The sequence below is a fragment of the Globicephala melas genome, chromosome 10 (assembly GCF_963455315.2).
Source record: "Globicephala melas chromosome 10, mGloMel1.2, whole genome shotgun sequence".
In the NCBI taxonomy this organism is placed as follows: Eukaryota; Metazoa; Chordata; class Mammalia; order Artiodactyla; family Delphinidae; genus Globicephala; species Globicephala melas.
Window position 1 is genome coordinate 9664405 of NC_083323.1, and position 19742 is coordinate 9684146.

A 19742-nucleotide genomic window follows, 5' to 3' on the forward strand; every position below is an offset into this window, starting at 1 on the left:
ATGGCACAGTGGTTAAGAATCCACCTGCCAATGCAGGGGACACACAGGTTTGTGCCCTGGTCCGGGAAGATCCCACATGCCGCGGAGCAACTAAGCCCGTGTGCCACAACTATTGAGCCTGTGCTCTAGAGCCCGCGAGCCACAACTACTGAGCCCACGTGCCACAGCTACTGAAGCCCGCGCACCTAGGACCCGTGCTCCGCAACAAGAGAAGCCACCGCAATGAGAAGACCTCTCACTGCAGCGAAGAGTAACCCCCACTCGCAGCAGCTAGAGAAAGACCGCGCAGCTATGAAGACCCAGCTCAGCCAAAAATAAATAAATAAATTTATTTTTTTAAAAAAACAATCCTTATATTTAAAAAAAAACCAACCAGTTTCTTCAACAAATAAACTTTAAGGAATAAAAAAAAAAGAGAGAGATGGAATCAGGGAGAAGACCTAGAGATTAAAAGAGATTTAAAAGACATGTCACTTGGACTTCCCTGGTGGCGCAGTGGTTGAGAATCTGCCTGCTGATGCAGGGGACATGGGTTCGAGCCCTGGTCTGGGAGGGTCCCACATGCCGCAGAGCGGCTGGGCCTGTGAGCCACAACTAGTGAGCCTGCGCGTCTGGAGCCTGTGCTCCGCAACAAGAAAGGCCGCGATAGTGAGAGGCCCGTGCACTGCGATGAAGAGTGGCCCCCGCTTGCCACAACTAGAGAAAGCCCTCGCACAGAAACGAAGACCCTACACAGCAAAAATAAATAAATTAATAAACTGAAGGTGCCTTGTAGGCACAGACTATTAAAAAAAAAAAAAAGACATGTCACTTAATCCCAATACGTGGATCTTATTTTGGATCCTGATTCAAACACACACGGATAATAAGACATATGAGACTGAAAATTGAACACTTACTAGATAGTTGATATTAAGGAATTACTAATTTTTTAGGTGTGATAATGGTAATGCAGTTATGTTAAAAATAAGAGTTTTCATCTTGTAGCGATACCTACTGAAATATTTAGGATGAAATGATATGTTGCCTAGGATGTGCTTAAAGTAATATGAAAAGGGAGGGAAGTGGTTGGAGGTTTATATGAAAAAAGTTGACCATGAGTTCATAGCTGATAATTTTTGAAGCTGAGTTTTAGGTACATGAAGGTTCATTATTATACTGTTTTTGTCTACTTTTGTGTGTTTGAAATTTTCCATAATAGAAAGTTTATATATATATGTGTGTGTGTGTATATATACATTTTTTTTTTTCTATTTGTGTCTATATGTGTACAGAGAAAGAGAAGAAATACGAATTCAATTACTTCTCACCACCTTCTCCTTTGTTAGCTCACTGGTCTAAAACACCTATTAGTATCTCTTCTGGATTATTAATAATAACTTCTAACTAACTTCCCTCCTTTAGACCTTGCCCCTACCATTTATTCTTCACATAGGAGCCAGAATAATCCTTTTAAAACATAGGTCAGATCATAACACTCCTCTGCCCAAAACATCCTAATGACTCCCCATCTCACTCAGAGCAAAAGCCAAAATCCTCTCTAATCTCAAATCTAAGCTCATCTTTAATTCATCTTGTGGTTTACTATGTACCAACCACACTAACTTCTTTGCTATTCCTAGAACATGCCAGATACACTCCCACCTCAGGGCCTTTGCACTTAGCATTCCCTCTGCCCAGAACACTCTTTCGTCATTATGTTCATGACTTGCTGTCAGGTTTTTCAGGTCTTTGCTAAAATGTCTACTTCTCACTAAGGCCTTCTCTGATCACTTTATTTGAAAATTTATTCGAAAACTCCCCATCTTCATCCTCTGCACATCTTATCCCCTCTCTGGATCTAATTTTTATCCATACCATTTAATAACAACTGACATACCACAGATTTTACTTATGTTTATTGTCTGTTCTCTCATTAGAATGGAAGCTCCATGAAGTGATGGATTTCTGTCTCTTTTGTTCGCTGCTTTACTCCAAGGGCATAGAGCAATCTCTAACACAAACTAGGTGTTCAATAAATATTTGTAGAATGACTAATTGAATGAATAAACAGTGAATAAAATAAGTTAGGGAAGTGCAATATACTATATTCTCCTCTTGGAGATTCACACATTTTATTAAAGGATCTGAATTCCTGCAGTGAAATAAAACACCTCTTTAACCTAGCATTGCCTCAAATTTTTAAAATCACAGAACTTTTTTTCAAGTAACAGCTAAGGAAAAGTCTTTGGTCCAAGACAAATTGGTCAAGGTAACTTGATTCCGGGACTTCCCTGGTGGTACAGTGGGTGGAACTCCATGCTCCTAATGCAGGGGGCCAGGTTCTATTCCTGGCCAGGGAACTAGATCCCACACGCATGCTGCAACTAAGAAGTCCACATGCCACAGCTAAAAGATCCCGCGTGCCGCAACTAAGACCCAGTGCAGCCTAAATAAATAAATAAATAAAACTTGATTCAAACGACAACTTGATATTCTCCAGTTGCTCTACCACATCATGGTTTAAGAACCATTCGGCTTAGAGAAATTATTACTCTCATAGTGAGCTTTCTGGTGTCCTCGATGTTGGGTTTTGGGGCACGTAAAAGATTACTCAGGAGCTAGGCTTTTTTAAATTAATATTTTATTTGTTTAAATGTTATATAATTTTTTCTTAAGCTGCAAGTCTATTTATAAATTTGGCAAATTTTAAGGGAGCCTTTCTAATATGGTTAACTAAATTCCCTTAAACAGTTTAAATTATATTTATAAATTTATTATATTATATTTCCTCTAAGAACTTTACCTGTGTAATTATTAAAATCTTTCCAATTATCTGAATGTCTTATAAATTTAATAAATTAAAGTTATAAGTATAGTGAGTCTTAGACACTCTTAAATGTTCAAATACTGTGTATAAACTTAGTTATCAACTTAGAAACTGCAGGTCTATATCATTTAATCAATTAGAGGCTAATGTGTTATTATAAAAATGTCAAATTCTCTTAAATTTTGAAAATTCTCAGGTACCAAATATGCACAGATTATTCCCAAATTTAATATGAAAATAGTAATCTGTGGGTTTGATTTGTGTCTCCATTTTTAAATCTTCCTAGATTTAAAAATACTATTTCTGTACCTAATTGTAAATTTTCCTGAGTTTCATAAGGGAACAATTATGCTATCCCAAGTAATTTGGGGTACCCTTTCAGTTAAATTTTGGGGTCACTTTTTCAGCATATCAACCAGAAATTTTGTCTGAGATTTTCCAGAGCTATAGCCTTTCAGGGTGATTTTTCTCAAGATGAGGAGGGCCAAGTATCAATAAAACTCTCTTTAATAGTTGGTAGGTTTATAGAATCCCTAAGTATTGGGTTGGCCAAAAAGTTTGTTAGGGTTTTTCCAGAACATCTTGCAGAAAACCCGAACGAACTTTTTGGCCAACCCACCAAATGGAGTGGTCTCTCCACCATGTCCTTTATGCGGGTCAGTATCTAGATTTTTCTTTTTCTCATTAAAGTCCATAGCCCTCACTAAATCTGTGAATAACTTCCAACATTACTTCAATTTACATTTAAGCTGCTCTCTTAAACTACGTAAGTGTAAATCTGTTAGATTATCCATCTCTTAAAGCTTTGTCTAATCTGTGACCATGTCCCAAAAGTCATGCTAATAAAAACTACAAAGAATTTTGGGCTTCCCTGGTGGCGCAGTGGTTAAGAATCAGCCTGCCAGTGCAGGGTACACGGGTTCGAGCCCTGGTCTGGGAAGATCCCATATGCCGCGGAGCAACTAAGCCCATGCGCCACAACTACTGAGCCTGCGCTCTAGGGCCTGTGAGCCACAACTACTGAGCCCGCGTGCTGCAACTACTGAAGCCCATGCACCTAGAGCCCGTGCTCTGCAACAAGAGAAGCCACTGCAATGAGAAGCCCGTGCACCACAATGAAGAGTAGCCCCCACTCACCGCAACTAGAGAAAGGCGGTGCACAGCAACAAAGACCCAACGCAGCCAAAAATAAATAAATAACTACAAAGATTTTAAAAGTGCTCTTACCAGGTCTTAGCACAATTGCCATAATTAATATTTGTTGCATTAAATGAATGAATGAGATTAATTAACTTTAGATCTTTCCATATCAAGAGTATGTATTAAATGCGCTGAGTCACTGCATTGCCAGTTAAGTGCATGCTGTCAAAATCTGACAGTTATTCTTCTACCTGCTAGCGTTACCTGTCACATCTTTGAATATTTTCTATTCTGACATGTTCTTCATAGCATTTGGTTTGTGTGAGATAAGACAATCATGGTGACAATCACTGGATTCTCCTAATATCTATTTTTCATGTTTTTCAGTACATTAAAAAAAATTGGATATTCAGTTGACTTTTAGAAACATAGTCCCAGCACAATATGAAAAACCCAATTAATAACTAAAAATCATTTATTCGCACTCCAGTTCAGTTCTTTAGAATTACTGAAATATAAGCCCTGCATAGCCCATTTCCTATTGGTACACAGGAGTTAAGAACAACAGGGCTTATAAATTGTTTTGTTGATCCCCCTGCCCATACACAGTATAACCTGTGATCTAAACAGGTGGGAAGCCATTTATTCAGCCAAGAATTCGTGTTCATGTTGGACAGATAGAAAGGTATATAGATAGATAGAAATGATACTAATGATATTAGCACTTTCTCCTTTCTTGATATCTCTATTTCTGTTCCCGTTACTAAAGCTTACTTTCTATTTCTAGTAAGTTGCTAGGAGGTGGAATTGAAAGCATGGCAATCACAGAAGCTTTTGGAGGTAGGTAGAACCTTAATATTTTGTTATATGAAAAATATGTGTATATATACACACCCATATATATAATTAAGTAGTCAATTGTAAATTGTATCTATTTGGGAACTTATGATGAAATATCAGTTATCATAATGCAAGATCATTCTGGGCTGCAATTAAAATATATTCCAACATTAACAGATGAGTTTTATTGGCATTTTTCATCTTTTTATCTCTGATTCCTATAGAAGAGATTAGAATTTTTTTCTCTCATACCTTCAGAGGGTAGTTGTATAATGAGACAGATATTATTTCTAAGAAATACATGTTTCAGGAACATAGAGAATAGATTTCCCTTCCCTTATTGTATCCTCTATTAAAAAAAAAAGTCAGGAATTCCCTGGCGGTCCAGTGGTTAGGACTCTGCGCTCTCACTGCCAAGGACCCAGGTTTGGTCCCTGGTTGGGGAACTAGAATCCCACGGGCCACACAGTGTGGTCAAAAAAAAAAAAAAGGTTCATGCATAGCTATGTTACGTACTATTCCTGACAGTTCCAGTATTTTCAGTCCTCAGAGAACTAAATCTGTTTTTTGGTTGTTGTTGTGTTTTTTTTAATATTTATTTTATTTATTTATTTATTTGGCTGCATCAGGTCGTAGTTGCAGCACACGGGATATTTTTTTTTTTTTTTTGGCGGTACGCGGGCCTCTCACTGCCGTGGCCTCTCCCGTTGCGGAGCACAGGCTCCGGATGCGCAGGCTCAGCGGCCATGGCTCACGGGCCCAGCCATTCCACAGCATGTGGGATCCTCCCAGACCGGGGCACGAACCCGCGTCCCCTGCATCGGCAGGCAGACTCCCAACCACTGCACCACCAGGGAAGCCCCCACGGGATTTTTTAGTTGCAGCATGTGGGCTCTTAGTTGCAGCATGCAGGATCTAGTTCCCTGACCTGGGATGGAACCCGGGCCTCCTGCATTGGGAGCGTGGAGTCTTAACCACTGGACCACCAGTGAAGTCCCTGTTTTTTGTTTTGTTTTTTTGGTGTTGATGTTTCTGTTGACTTGGAGAAATAAATCTGTGTTTATTTCAGTTGACTCTCAGTCTTAATGGCTTACCTGCTGTTGTATTCATTGATATTTGTGAGCTTATTTCTTGATTTTAATCTGTTGGAGTTCAATAGGCCTAAATTGGTGAGTGGGGACATTTTTCTCCGGAGAGAATTTGCTTTTGTTGGTAGCTAGGGAATACCACCAATCTGAGGATCCCAGGTCAGTGGGAGAACCCCAGACTCTCATTCCTGTGATGGAGTCTTAAACTTTCATTTATATAACTATTCCTAAGGAAAATTTGGTTTAAGTTAATTATTATCTAAAGGACAGTTCTGAAAAAGAAAACCTTTTAAAAGTTGTTTTTACTACTGGTACTCATATATGCAGAATCCATTCATGACACAGAGGTACTTTATGTGTGAGATTTGACAGTTGGAAAAGAAAACCATACTCTGAGGCCATATTTATTCTTTATGAAAATATCTAAAAATTAACTATGTATGTTTTTTTTCTATATTTCACAGAATTTCGAACTGGAAAAACCCAACTCTCTCATACCCTCTGTGGTAAGGATATGTAACAACAACAATAATAGCAATAACAATAATAATCATAGCGATCACTAACTATTCTACTTTGTGCCTGGTACTTACATAATCTCATGTAATCTGAACAAACTTGCAAGGAAACTAAAACTCAGAGACATTACATAAACTGCCCATGGTTACACAAATACCAGAGCTGGTCTTTGAATATGTGATGCTTGAGGTGATGTTGTATATACTGCACTCTGAACACCTGAATGGAAATACGGAGGAGGTAAATGGGTATATGAATGTGTTGGTGGAGAGAGGTATTCATTCACGGTCTCGATTTTTCCCATTCTATCTTTTCCATATTGTATTTATGAGAATGTCACAGAATCTTTTGAGGCCTAGAATTCCTTACTTTCCATAGAGTAAGGTTGGAACTAGAAAAGACTTAAATGTTTCTAAAGCAAAATAAGCAAAAATACCTCCTTTTGCATAAAGACATTACATTTCTTTGACCTAAGTAGAAGGAGCATGGAAAAGTGTTTAATAAGGGGATTCTGGCATCAAAATAGCTCTGCCAATAATAGCTGGGCAAGTTGCTTCACCTTTCAGATTTTCCCTATCAGTAAAACAGGAGTAATGATAGTGCCAAACTTAGGGTTGTTTTGAAAAATAAATGAAATAATGTATGTACTTTATGTAAAGTAATTCTTTAGTGTTAACTACTACATATAAAGAAAATGCATTTAAAATTTTGATATACATTAATTGAAAAGTTACTTAAATGAGTTATGTAGCATAAATTATATTTATGATTATTTCTTATAGAAAAAAGTCAGTGATACTTAAATTCTACTTCTTTAGGAGAACTAAATTTCATGAATATCTCCCATTGTGAAAGATATTGACATTCTTTGTTGAATTACTACTATGCTGGCAGAATACTTATAATCTTACCACTGGTTAGTAATATAAAAATATAGCATGCTGTTTAGAAACTAAAAGATCATTATTCTTTGCTACATGAATAGAGAGTTGCAACCAGCCTAAATACCATATTAATTTATATACACATTTGTACAAAGTTTATTCACTCTTACTAATATTAACTAAATTTTAATTGCTTTCTAGTGACAGCTCAACTTCCAGGAGCAGGTGGCTACTCAGGAGGAAAGATTATCTTCATTGATACAGAAAATACTTTGTAACCCTTTTATTTAAACAAGTTGCTAACATAATAGTGAGATAGAGTACTGTTACTATAAAAGAGAATTTGTTTGAAATATGTCATTTTGTGATCACCCTGTAAACCAGCAATAATGAGAAAAGCCAAGGGAAAATAGTTGCTAGTCGAGTTTGCAAATCACTTTTTCCCCCTGAAATTTTTATTTTATTTATTTATTTTTTTATTGAAGTATAGTTGACTTACAATGTTGTGTTAGTTTCAGGTGTACAGCAAAGTGATCCAGTTTAATATACATATATATATATACTTTTTCAGATTCTTTTTCCCTTATAGGTTATTAGGTTATTACAAAATATTGAGTATAGTTCCCTGTGCTATACAGTAGGCAGTAGGTCCTTGTTGGTTATCTATTTTATATATATTAGTGTGTATATGTTAATCCCAAACTCCTAATTTATCCCTCCCCACCACTCTTTCCCCTTTGGTAAGCATAAGTTTGTTTTCTATGTTCAGATCACCTTTTTTCATAGTTTTTTTTTTAAATTTATTTTATTTATTTATTTATTTTTGGCTGTGTTGGGTCTTCGTTGCTACGTGTGGGCTTTTCTCTAGTTGCGGCGAACAGAGGCTACTCTTTGTTGCAGTACACGGGCTTCTCATTGCAGTGGCTTCTCTTGTTGCAGAGCACAGGCTCTAGGTCATGGGCTTCAGTAGTTGTGGCATGCGGGCTCAGTAGTTGTGACTCACGGGCTGTAGAGCTCAGGCTCAGTAGTTGTGGCGCACGGGCTTAGTTGCTTCGCGGCATGTGGGATCTTCCCGGACCAGGGCTCGAACCCGTGTCCCCTGCACTGGCAGGCTGATTCTTAACCACTGCGCCACCAGGGAAATCTTTTTTTAAAAAAAGGTTTCACTTCTCCAAATGGGTTTGGTAGAAAATTGATGAAACAAATACATGAGAGGAAATTACATCCTATTTGTTTTTAATTCTCTTACTTCTCCAAAGATTTAACTTAATAGCTAGAAGGTTATTGACTCACTCAAAGTCATGGCCTCAAATAAAGGAAAAGGTCTGCATTAAACAAAAATACAGAAGGAAAAAGAGAAGAACCTGTTTGGGTAACAAAAAGAATTGCAGTTTTATTGAAGTGTAAGTTATTTCAGAAAGCAAGACTGGAAAGGTGGGTCTTAGACATGAAGGGTCTTGAAGCTGGAAGATGGGTGTAAATTGGATTCTTTTGTAATATTCTAGGCAAGTAATGAGATTTGATGACTGTATTTGGTAGACAAAGGAAAGAGAGGCTTGGGAAACCACTCTTAAGTTTGTCTAGATACTAGGAGAATAATGATGACAGAATTGGGAAGATCATATTTCAGAGAAAAGGTGATGTTTCATTTTAATATGTCAAATATGAGGTACAGAGGGACATCCATATGGCAGTTGGAAATGTTGGGCTCAGCTTGAGAAAAGGGTAGGGCCAAGGATATGGATGGAATAGCCAGGGGGAGGCAAGAGAACTTACATAGAGAGAAGAGAAGAGAACTGAGAACATAACTTTGGGGTGTGCCTATGTCTAGGAAGAGGGACTAAAAAGACGAATCAATAAAGACAGACAAAGTAAGAGGATATCTGGTTGTGGATGCTAAGCATAAGGAAAGTTTCAAGAAGAAAATGGTAGTCAGTGATGTTCCACAGAGAGAGAGAGAGAGAAGGTGCAAACTGAAAAAGATCACTGAGGTTTGCAATTAGGAGTCCAAGAGGCCATTTGCAGTAAAGTAAGATGATGGAAGCTTGTTGCAAATAAACAGTAAGGAATTGAGGCAGTGTGTAATTAACCAATAAATAGAAGAAATACTGTAGTTTGAGGAGATATCAGGTTCAGAGGACATTCTTTTTAACAATAGGACTGTAGGAAGAGGCGCTCAGCTGGAGTTCAGCTAGTTTCAGAAACAGTTGATTAAGGATGGTTCTTGAGAGGGAGGAATTGTTCTTGCAGAATAGCTGCCACTGTTTGGGCAATTTGGATTTTATCAAGAATGGGTGAAAGAAACAGAGGCCATAACAACTAACTTCCAAGGTTATTGTTTAGATAATTTAATATTTAAATTCATTACTGTCTCATTATTTCTATCACTGTTATCACTACCTAAGGTATTCATTAATTGAGGCACTTATGAAAAACAAAGTCTAATATAGATTTTAAGTGATTATTGGTATCCTCCAGAATACCTTTGCAGGTACAGTGTTTTGCCTCTCTTTGATACACTTGCTTACAGTATTATTTTTTGTAGTTGTTGTCTAAACTTTTTGGAATTGATTTATTGAATCCTTAATCCTGGCATACTCCAGCCGTCCAGATCGCCTTCGGGACATTGCTGATCGCTTCAGCGTAGACCATGATGCAGTCCTGGACAATGTACTTTATGCACGTGCATATACTAGTAAGAGCCCCATGCAATTGGATGCTTAGGCTGTTTTAAGGTTGGCAGCACTGATTTATTATTTGAGTGATGCTTACAACATTTTGACACTATCCTTTTCTCTTCATATTTTACCTTTCTCCAAATTTATTTAGTCAGTCCACAAATTTTATCATCTGGTAAGTCCTTAGACATTGAAATGCTCTCAAATTATTTCTTATTCTTTGTCTTTGAAATGGAGAGTAACATTCTTTTTGGATAAGGTAGCATTTGGTATGTATGCTAAGGCAGAATATGAAATCATATTTAATAAAGTCATAAATAATTAAGAAAATCCTTCAAGGACTCTCTTTTGCCTGACTCCCAAGAACATACATGATCTTAGCCTCTGCTGCTTCTAGTTTTTATAACACTTTCCCACTGCATTTCCCATCAGGTGAACATCAGATGGAGCTACTTGATTATGTAGCAGCAAAGTTCCATGAAGAAGCTGGCATCTTCAAACTGTTGGTACGAGCTTCTAAATATTGCTCAGTCTAGAGCTATTTAGCATATTATCTTTCTTCTATTGATTCCAATTCAAATTAACTTCTTCCTTCCATTTCCAAATGCATTATTTATTTTTACATTAATCCTACACAGATCATTGATTCAATAATGGCACTTTTCCGAGTGGATTTCAGTGGTCGTGGGGAGTTGGCTGAACGGCAGCAAAAACTGGCCCAGATGTTGTCACGACTCCAAAAAATCTCAGAAGGTAGATTTTTTTCCTTAATTTTTTAAAAATAAATTTATTTATTTATTTATTTTTGGCTCCATTGCTGTGCGCAGGCTTTCTCTAGTTGCAGCGAACAGGGGTTACTCTTTTTTTTTTTTTTTTTGGCTGCATTGGGTGTTCACTGCTGTGCGCGGGCTTTCTCTAGGTGCGGTGAGCAGGGGCTACTCTTTGTTGCGCTATGCAGGCTTCTCACTGCAGCGGCTTCTCTGGTTGCGGAGCACGGGCTCTAGGCATGCGGGCTTCAGTAGTTGTGGCACATGGGCTCAGTAGTTGTGGCTCGCGGGCTCTAGAGCGCAGACTTAGTAGTTGTGGCACACGGGCTTAGTTGCTCTGCAGCATGTGGGATCTTCCTGGACGAGGGCTTGAACCCGTGTCCCCTGCCTTGGCAGGCGGATTCTTAACCACTGTGCCACCAGGAAAGTCCCTCAGAAGGTAGATTTTTAAAATAAATGGTGATATCAAAATAGCACCTGTGACTGTTTGCTAAGTAGGTTTTTCAGAGAAGCTCAGAATAATGTCAGGAGGCAATCCATTTATTAAAAATAAAATTTCCTTCATGGGAATACAACTCTTTTTTTAAACCAAAAATACTGATTCTAATACAATAAGGTACCTAAATAAGATAACAATAATAACTTTAATTTATGATATCAATGAAAAAACAGGAATGTAATCTTGTTCATCAAATAAATTCATGGCACAATATTTCTAAACTCTGAAATCTAAGCAATGAACTTTTAATATTCACATTGTCATTCTCTTAGTTTCTTAATTTTATTTCTTGATGCAGAATATAATGTGGCTGTGTTTGTGACCAATCAAATGACTGCTGACCCAGGAGCGACTATGACGTAAGCCCTAATATTCTGCTTTTGTATTTCACAAAAGTTAATATCAAAAGGGTTAGAGTGTAGAATAGGAAATAATTCAAAAAGCATCAGCCTTGATGTGGACACAGACATGTCACAAATCACTTTTTGCACAGTGCATATTACTTCATAATTGCAAATATCATTTATTTGTTATCCAGATCTATTCTTCTCTAGTTTTTTGATAAAACAAAGCAATAGTTTAACTATTTTCAGAGATACTTTGGGATCCTTTTTGTCTAGGACTAAAAGGATATTGGAGGACAATAAGAAAAAGATCTTAGGGAAATAAAAATGTATATTCCAGATACATGAATGGTTTCTAATGCACTGATAAGCTGTTAGCCTACAAACAAAAAAAGCAGGCTCTCTACAGGATACACATGAGATATATATTTAATTTATATATTTATTATTATATAAATATATTTATATTTACAGGATATACATGAGATATATTTATGGGTCTCTTATATATTTATAAGAGACTTGCTATGAGAGAAGTCTCCTGTTTGAAGAAACAGAATTTCACTCCACACTAGGCATATTCAGAATTTGTTGAAATAGTTGTGCACATAACATACATATTGATGGCTCTGCTTGAAAGATGGCAGTGAATAGAAAGACAAGGAGATGGTGGTGTGATGAATTGGGAGATTGGGATTGACATATGTATAAAATGAATAACTAATAAGAACCTGCTGTATAAAAAAATAAATAAAATTAAATTTAATAAAAAAAAGAAAGAAAGACAAGGAGAGTTAAAGTAGTATAGTGAAACAGAAAGTTCGAATAAGGACTTCCCTCGTGGTCCAGTGGTAGAGGCTCTGTCGCCTAATGCAGTGGGCCCAGGTTCGATCCCTGGTCAGGGAACTAGATCCTGTATGCCACAACTAAGACCCGGCGCAGCCAAATAAATAAATAAATATTTTTTTAAAAAAAAAACAGAAAATTCAAAGAAAGTTCAGTTGCCACCATCGAGTTTTGAGCATTATGTATCTGAGTAAGCAGTCAAAATAGCCCTGAATCTATGTACTGCTTTTTTTTTTTTTTTTTTTTTTTTACAGTATGTGGGCCTCTCACTGTTGTGGCCTCTCCCGTTGCGGAGCACAGGCTCCGGACGCAGAGGCTCAGTGGCCATGGCTCACGGGCCCAGCCGCTCCGCGGCATGTGGGATCTTCCCGGACCGGGGCACGAACCCGTGTCCCCTGCATTGGCAGGCGGACTCTCAACCACTGTGCCACCAGGGAAGGCCCTGTACTGCTTTTTTAAAGGTCTTTTCAGCAACTTCTTATTTATAATAATTTTTAGCCAGAGAAAAGTTCCAAGACTAGCATAATGAATCCACAAATATCATTTGCCTATTTTCATCAGTTGTTAACATTTTGCCACATTTTTTCCCTCTATGTGTTTGTGTGTGTGCGTGTGTATGTAAAATCTCTCTGTATGCTACATACACACACGTGCTCATATATGTAAAAGTGTATATGTTTTGTGAACCTTTTGAGAGTTGTTTTCTCCGAACCAGTGAGAATTATTTGCAGACATCATGACACATCACTTCTTAGTACTTCAGCATATCTCTTCTAAGAACAAGAACATTCTTCTACATAACTACAACATAATTAGCACAGTCAGGGAATTTAACATTGGTGTACTATTTATCCAATACACAGTTATATTCAAGTGTCTCCAATTGTTCCAATAATATCCTTTGTAGTTTGGGGGGTTTCTTGTTTTGTTTTTGATTCAGGATCAGTTAAGGATCATGCATCCCATGTACTTGTCATGTCTCTTTAGTTTCCTTTAACCAAAACAGTTCCTCAACCTTCGTTAGATTTTTGTGACACTGACTTTCTTTTTTGGTGGCGCTGTGCAGCATGCGGGATCTTAGTTCGCCAACCAGGGATTGAACCCATGCCCCCTGTATTGGGAGTGAGTGACATTTTTGAAGCGCACAGGCCAACTGTTTTTCAGAATGTTTCTCAATTTGGAGTTGATTTTTTTCTCATTATTTAAAATGTTAAACACTTTTGGCAGGAAAACTACTAATATATAAGTAATGTTATGACCTTTTCCATATATCACATCAGGAGGCAGTTTGTCCCTTTATTAGTGATAAGTCTGATCATGTGATTAAGATGGTGTTCACAAGATTTCTCCATTGTAAAAGACCTTCTCCTGTTTGTAATTAATAAGTAATTTGTGAGGTGATACTTTGAGACTTGTGTAAATATCATGTTTTGCACCCAGTGGATTTAATAATATCCATTGCAGATTTTTGCTTAAATCATCACTCTGATGGTTGCAGTACAAAGTTCTGTTACTTTAAAACTGAGTCAGTACATCATTTGGTAGCAGATAAATCAGTCATTGACATATATATTAGAAGATATTTGATATGATATTCTAAATTATGTAAATTGTGCTGAAATGAATGTATCTCTCTTTAGGCATTTTCTAAACTAAACGCTAAGAGTATTGCTGCATCTTCTGCAGTTTGCTATAGCTCTCACTTTTCAATATGCTTTTATGATATTTTCTACTTAATTACAGGAGATTCCAATGTGAAAAGTATTAATTACATGAAAGGTTTTAAGCAAGATCTTTTTGTTTGTTTGTTTTTTGAGTTTTATTGGCCGCACCATGCGGCATGCAGGATCTTATCTCCCCTACCAGGGATCGAACCCATGCCCCCTCAGTGGAAGTACAGAGTCTTAACCACTGGATCACCAGGGAAGTCCAAGCAAGTTAAAAAGATTGAGGAGGGGGAAATCAATCATTTATTCATTCAGTATATATTTATTGAAAATCTACTATATATCAAGGTTCTAGGAATTCACTAGTGAACAACAGAGACTATGTGCCTTGCCTCCATTAGGAAAAAAATAAATGATGTCCATTTAACTCAAAATTTTAAAGTCTTGGTTGGTCATGCATTGTCTGTAGTCCTTGAGGGGTTAAGGCAATATTCTCTGTTTTATAGGGTATCTTTCATATACAGGACATAAAGTACTTCACAAAGAGAATAATTTTAAACTGAAGAGAAATGGGAGATTTTTAAGGCTCGCTTTAAAAAGAGAAAATGACTCATTGGCTCAGAGGGAGGAAGTGGGTTGCATTCAAATAAAACAGTACAAGTTAAAGAGCAATGTTCTTTCTTCAGGTGTAGGGAGGGAACATTGAAGAGGCCAAAACTATCGACCTAGAGTTAGAAGACAAAGGAAGTCTGTGGAAATTAGGTCAGATAGGGTTCTTTTTCTTATATTTGTAGAAAGTTTCAAAAAGCTTAAAACCATTTTGAATTGACTCCAATAGGAGAAAAATAGAGAAATGACAGAAAGGAAATAATTGCAGAAGTTCAAAGAGGGGAGGAGATTTATAATGAAATAAGCTAAGAAAAGAGCCGAAGAAGGTAACAAAGACTAGTATTTTTGCTGGGTGAATCTGCTTTGAAACAGCATCTCCTCCACCTAGCCAAGTTATATGGAAACAAATTTCACTATAATTAGTATATTCTAAAGTACATCATAACAATACAAATTAAATGCATGTGCTGTAAAGCACATATATTGCCACAGCTAAATTAAAAAAGAAAACAGGACAGTTTTAAACTAAAGGATTTCAAATGCTATTAGAATACTTCCCATAAAGGAAATATCTTTGTTTCTCAGTGTTAAGGAACTCCAAGCTGCAACTCCCCTGGAGCCTGGCAGAGAAATATCACTGTAATTGGTATGAGTACCCAAGTACACTGACAATAATTGAGGCTTCCATCCCTGCATTATACTTGATGGCACATCGTATTAAAAAGGAACAAAATTATAGAGGCGAGGAGCTTCCATATGATACACCAGAGCAGTAACTCCTAGATGAGGCTTACAGATACAGATTTTAGAACTAGAATGAGCCAGTTGATGAAGGCCTGGAGATAAAGTCAAAGTATCAGCCTGTAAAGCTCCATACCACAGCAAAAATAAGATAAGCAACAAATAAGACCATGATGTTGCCCCCGACTTCACTTGTGTATTTGTTTCCCTAAAAGTCATCTTAGAACATTTGCAGTCTTGTAAATGTGCAGTTTATTCTTTAAGGATGCCACTTACTGATTCTACATCATTAGTATAAATTAAGAGGCAATATCGGGACTTCCCTGGTGGCGCAGTGGTTAAGAATCTGCCTGCCAATGCAGGGGACACGGGTTCGAGCCCTGGTCTGGGAAGATCCCACATGCCACGGAGCAACTAAGCCCGTGTGCCACAACTACTGAGCCTGCGCTCTAGAGCCCATGAGCCACAACTACTGAAGCCCGCGTGCCTAGAGGCCGTGCTCCACAAGAGAAGCCACCGCAATGAGAAGTCTCTGCACCGTAACGAAGAGTAGCCCCCGCTCACTGCAACTAGAGAAAGCCCCTGCACAGCAACGAAGACCCAATGCAGCCAAAAATAAATAAATAAATTAATTAATTAATTAAAAAAAAGAGAGGCAATACGGTTAGAGAAAAAGCATTAAACCAAAGTCATTAGCATTGTGACCTTGTGCAACATTTAAATTATTTGAATTTTACTTTCCTCTCCCTCAAAATTAAGAGCACTTATATTTATTGGTTGCTTAGCATGTGCCAAGTGCTTTCATGTATCATCTTATATAATTCTCATATCACCCCAACATAACTCAGCCTCCTAGACCTCCCTGTTCTATGAAGCCAGTCTCAGTATATTGCTATATCTCTCCCCAACCCCCCAACAACCCCCTGCCGAATTCTATCTTCAAAAATTTGAAAAATGTAGATTTTTCTGCATATTTTGGGAGGAAATGGGGGGTGGGGTTATTTAACAAAACTTTTTAAACATACTCCTTTTTTTTTTTTTAACCATCTCTTCTTTTTCACCAAAATTCTCTATCTTCCTCTAATCTCAAAACATCCTCCTCTCTCTTGGACATGGTTCACCCAGTCTTTCTCTCAATGGACCCCTTCTCAAAAATTCCATCTTTAAGCTTAACCCTTAGCAAGTCAAAAGTACCAGGAGTACCAATTGTCCCTCAAGTTTGCCCTTACCAGACCCCTCAAGGCCTCCACTCCAACCAGTATTTGAGGTAGACACTATTATTATTCCTAATATATAAAGGAGGAAACAGAGGCTCAGAGTGCCTAGCTGCTCAATCATACAGTTAAAAAACAGGAGTCAGATTTTGAACCCAGGTTTCTTTGACTTCAAAGCTGATGCTCTTTTAGTCTCACTGTGCTATTCTTCCTATCTCACTCCCAGAAAAATATCACCTGCCCTACCATCACCATAATCCTATACTCCCTGCACCCTAATTTGCAGTTGGAAGGTCAGGAGGTTCTGGGTCTTACTGTAAACAACATAACAGGCTGTATCCTGTTCAACCAGAGGGGGATAAATGAAACAATCTTTCTTGGCCCCTCTTTATTCCTAATATCCACTCCCATCTCTTCCTCCTTCTCATCATACTCCCCCATCCCCTGAGAAAAGGAGGAAAGAAGAGAAGATAATATAAAAAAAGGGGAAATAAGAGAGTAGGCTAAAGGAGGCATGTGGGTGGTTTTCTGAAGCCGTTTTTACTTGGTCAGAAATAGAAGTAAATTAAAGCCCTCTAAAAGAATGTGGAATGCTATTACACCTTCTTGTACTTTACCTCAAGACTTGTTTATAACTGCTAGAATACTCAAGAAGTTCAAAGAAACTTGAAGAAATGTTTCTTTCTTTCTTTCTTTCTTTCTTTTTTTTTGCGGTACGCGGGCCTCTCACTGTTGTGGCCTCTCCCGTTGTGGAGCACAGGCTCCGGACACGCAGGCTCAGCGGCCATGGCTCACAGGCCGAGCCGCTCCGCGGCATGTGGGATCTTCCCGGACCGGGGCACGAATCCGTGTCCCCTGCATCGGCAGGTGGACTTTCAACCACTGCGCCACCAAGGAAGCCCAAGAAATGTTTCTTGATTAACAAGTCACTGAAAGAGGATTTTAACTGAATCACTTAGTTAAATAATAATAGTTACCATTTATTGAGTATCTCTTATGTGCCATGATTACTGAAAGGGTAAATCTAATGCTTTATAGATGACCTGGCACAGTTCCTGGCATGTAGTAGGCTCCCAATGAGTTAGATTAAATATATCTTGAATCTTCACAACAGCCCTAAAAAGTAAGGGGTTTTTTTGGTTCCCATTTTACAGTTAAAGAAACTGAGATTCATAAAGGTAAATAATCAGCCCAAGGTAACATAGATAATAAGGGAATCAGGATTAGGAAGGCAGATAATAATAATTGCAGTCACTGGGTTAATGCCTTACCTAAATTATTTCATTTTATTGTTACAACTACCATACCAGTTAGGTACAATTATTATCCTCCATTTAAAATGAAGAAACAGACTCTTAGAATGATTAACAATTTTCCTGAGGTCATATGGCTGGCTGATAAGCCAAAATTTGAACCCAGGTCTAACTCTAAAGCTCTTACACCACTTAGCACATTGAGGCTGTATGTGCCTGGAGAAAGGTTAGCATGCTGTCATATGAGACGCTTTGCAGGGATGTATCCATTACCCTGGTGAGTTGACCAGTGTTCAGGGCCCTCAGCCTTATGGACAGAGATTTGATGTGGTCATCCTACTGAGCATAAATCCATTTCTCAGGGACAGACTCACATTAATCAAACTCATGAGACTCAATGAAAGATCAGAGGGCCAGTTTACTGATAAAGAAAAATGTAACTACATTTGAAGTTCTTGTGACCAGGGCATTCTCTCCTTGTAGGCAGACCTCTATAGGAATCCAAATTTTAATCCAAAGCTATTTACTAAATATGGAATCCAAGCAAAGGGAAATAATTAGATGAGTTAGAAGTGTCTGTCACATAGTAAGGACTCAGTAAATCTTGGTTGTGAATGTTATTGTTAATAGCCAACCACACTGGGGCAGGGGGCGGGGTGGACCATGAATCTCCTAAATTTATGAAAATTTTTGTATGTGTACATATGTGCATTTTTCTGGGGGAGAGTCTATATCTTTTATTAAATTATCAAAGTGTTAGTGACCTACAGGAAAAGTCAAGAGCCATAAATTCTACATGAAATTCTACACAGAATCCTGAACATTTTGATGGAGCAAGTAAAATTTGAATTGGCTTGATATTCTCCCAGAGCTAAGGCTGTTATGCTATGTTGCAATTTATTTTAATTAAGTATAACCTCTTACATTATGAGTCACTTTTTAGGACTTTTTTCTCCCCATATTATCTTTCCTATATGATTTCTTAGCACTTTTGCCGATCTTATCATTTATTTCTCATTGAGTTCATTCAAAATCATCTCCCTTTGGAAACGACATTCTTTTTTTTTTTAATTTATTTTATTTATTTTTATTTTTGGCTGTGTTGGGTCTTCGTTGCTGCGTGAGGGCTTTCTCTAGTTGCGGCGAGCGGGGGCTACTCGTTGTGGTGCGTGGGCTTCTCACTGCAGTGGCTTCTCTTGTTGCAGAGCATGGGCTCTAGGTGCACGGGCTTCAGTAGCTGTGGCACGTGGGCTCAGTAGTTGTGGCACGTGGGCTCAGTAGTTGTGGCTCGTGGGTTCTAGAGTGCAGGCTCAGTAGCTGTGGCACACGGTCTTAGTTGCTCCGCGGCATGTGGGATCTTCCCGGACCAGGGCTCAAACCTGTGTCCCCTGCATTGGCAGGCGGATTCTTAACCACTGCCCCACCAGGGAAGTCCGGAAACGACATTCTTAACACTCAGGCTCTTCACCTGGAGTAATCAATGACAGGCAGTAGTACCTATTCTGTGCATAGGGTACCACATTGGTAATAACAAACAATACTTTGTTAAGAAAAAAACATAGCCATACAGCTAAAACCTAGATTCCTGCTCTTCCTTAGATTATCCGTAAGGGGGTGGAGGTGGGGAGGATTACTTCAATTAGGGGGAAATCCTGTCTCCTTTTACATTTCCCTTTCTGTCAGAACACGCTTTAAAAGTTCCTTGAATTACAGCTTCTTTGAAGATATATCACAAATCTGTGTCTAAAAGGATCTAATTCGGAGGAAACCCAAATTTTCTTCTCTTCCCGTATCCATTCAACAAGAGTTATTGAGTGTCTTTTATATTATAGGTACTTTTCTAG

General features: G+C 38.1%; 1 protein-coding gene across 1 annotated transcript in view; it reads left to right on the forward strand.

Moving 5' to 3' along the window:
- DMC1 (DNA meiotic recombinase 1) overlaps positions 1-19742 on the forward strand; it is a 38187-nt gene that overhangs the window by 7504 nt on the left and 10941 nt on the right. The window contains exons 6-12 of the mRNA XM_030855960.2: positions 4737-4789; positions 6342-6383; positions 7482-7554; positions 9884-9975; positions 10391-10464; positions 10597-10711; positions 11523-11583. Coding sequence (XP_030711820.1) covers positions 4737-4789; positions 6342-6383; positions 7482-7554; positions 9884-9975; positions 10391-10464; positions 10597-10711; positions 11523-11583 — 510 coding nt within the window. The remainder of the gene's footprint in view (positions 1-4736; positions 4790-6341; positions 6384-7481; positions 7555-9883; positions 9976-10390; positions 10465-10596; positions 10712-11522; positions 11584-19742) is intronic.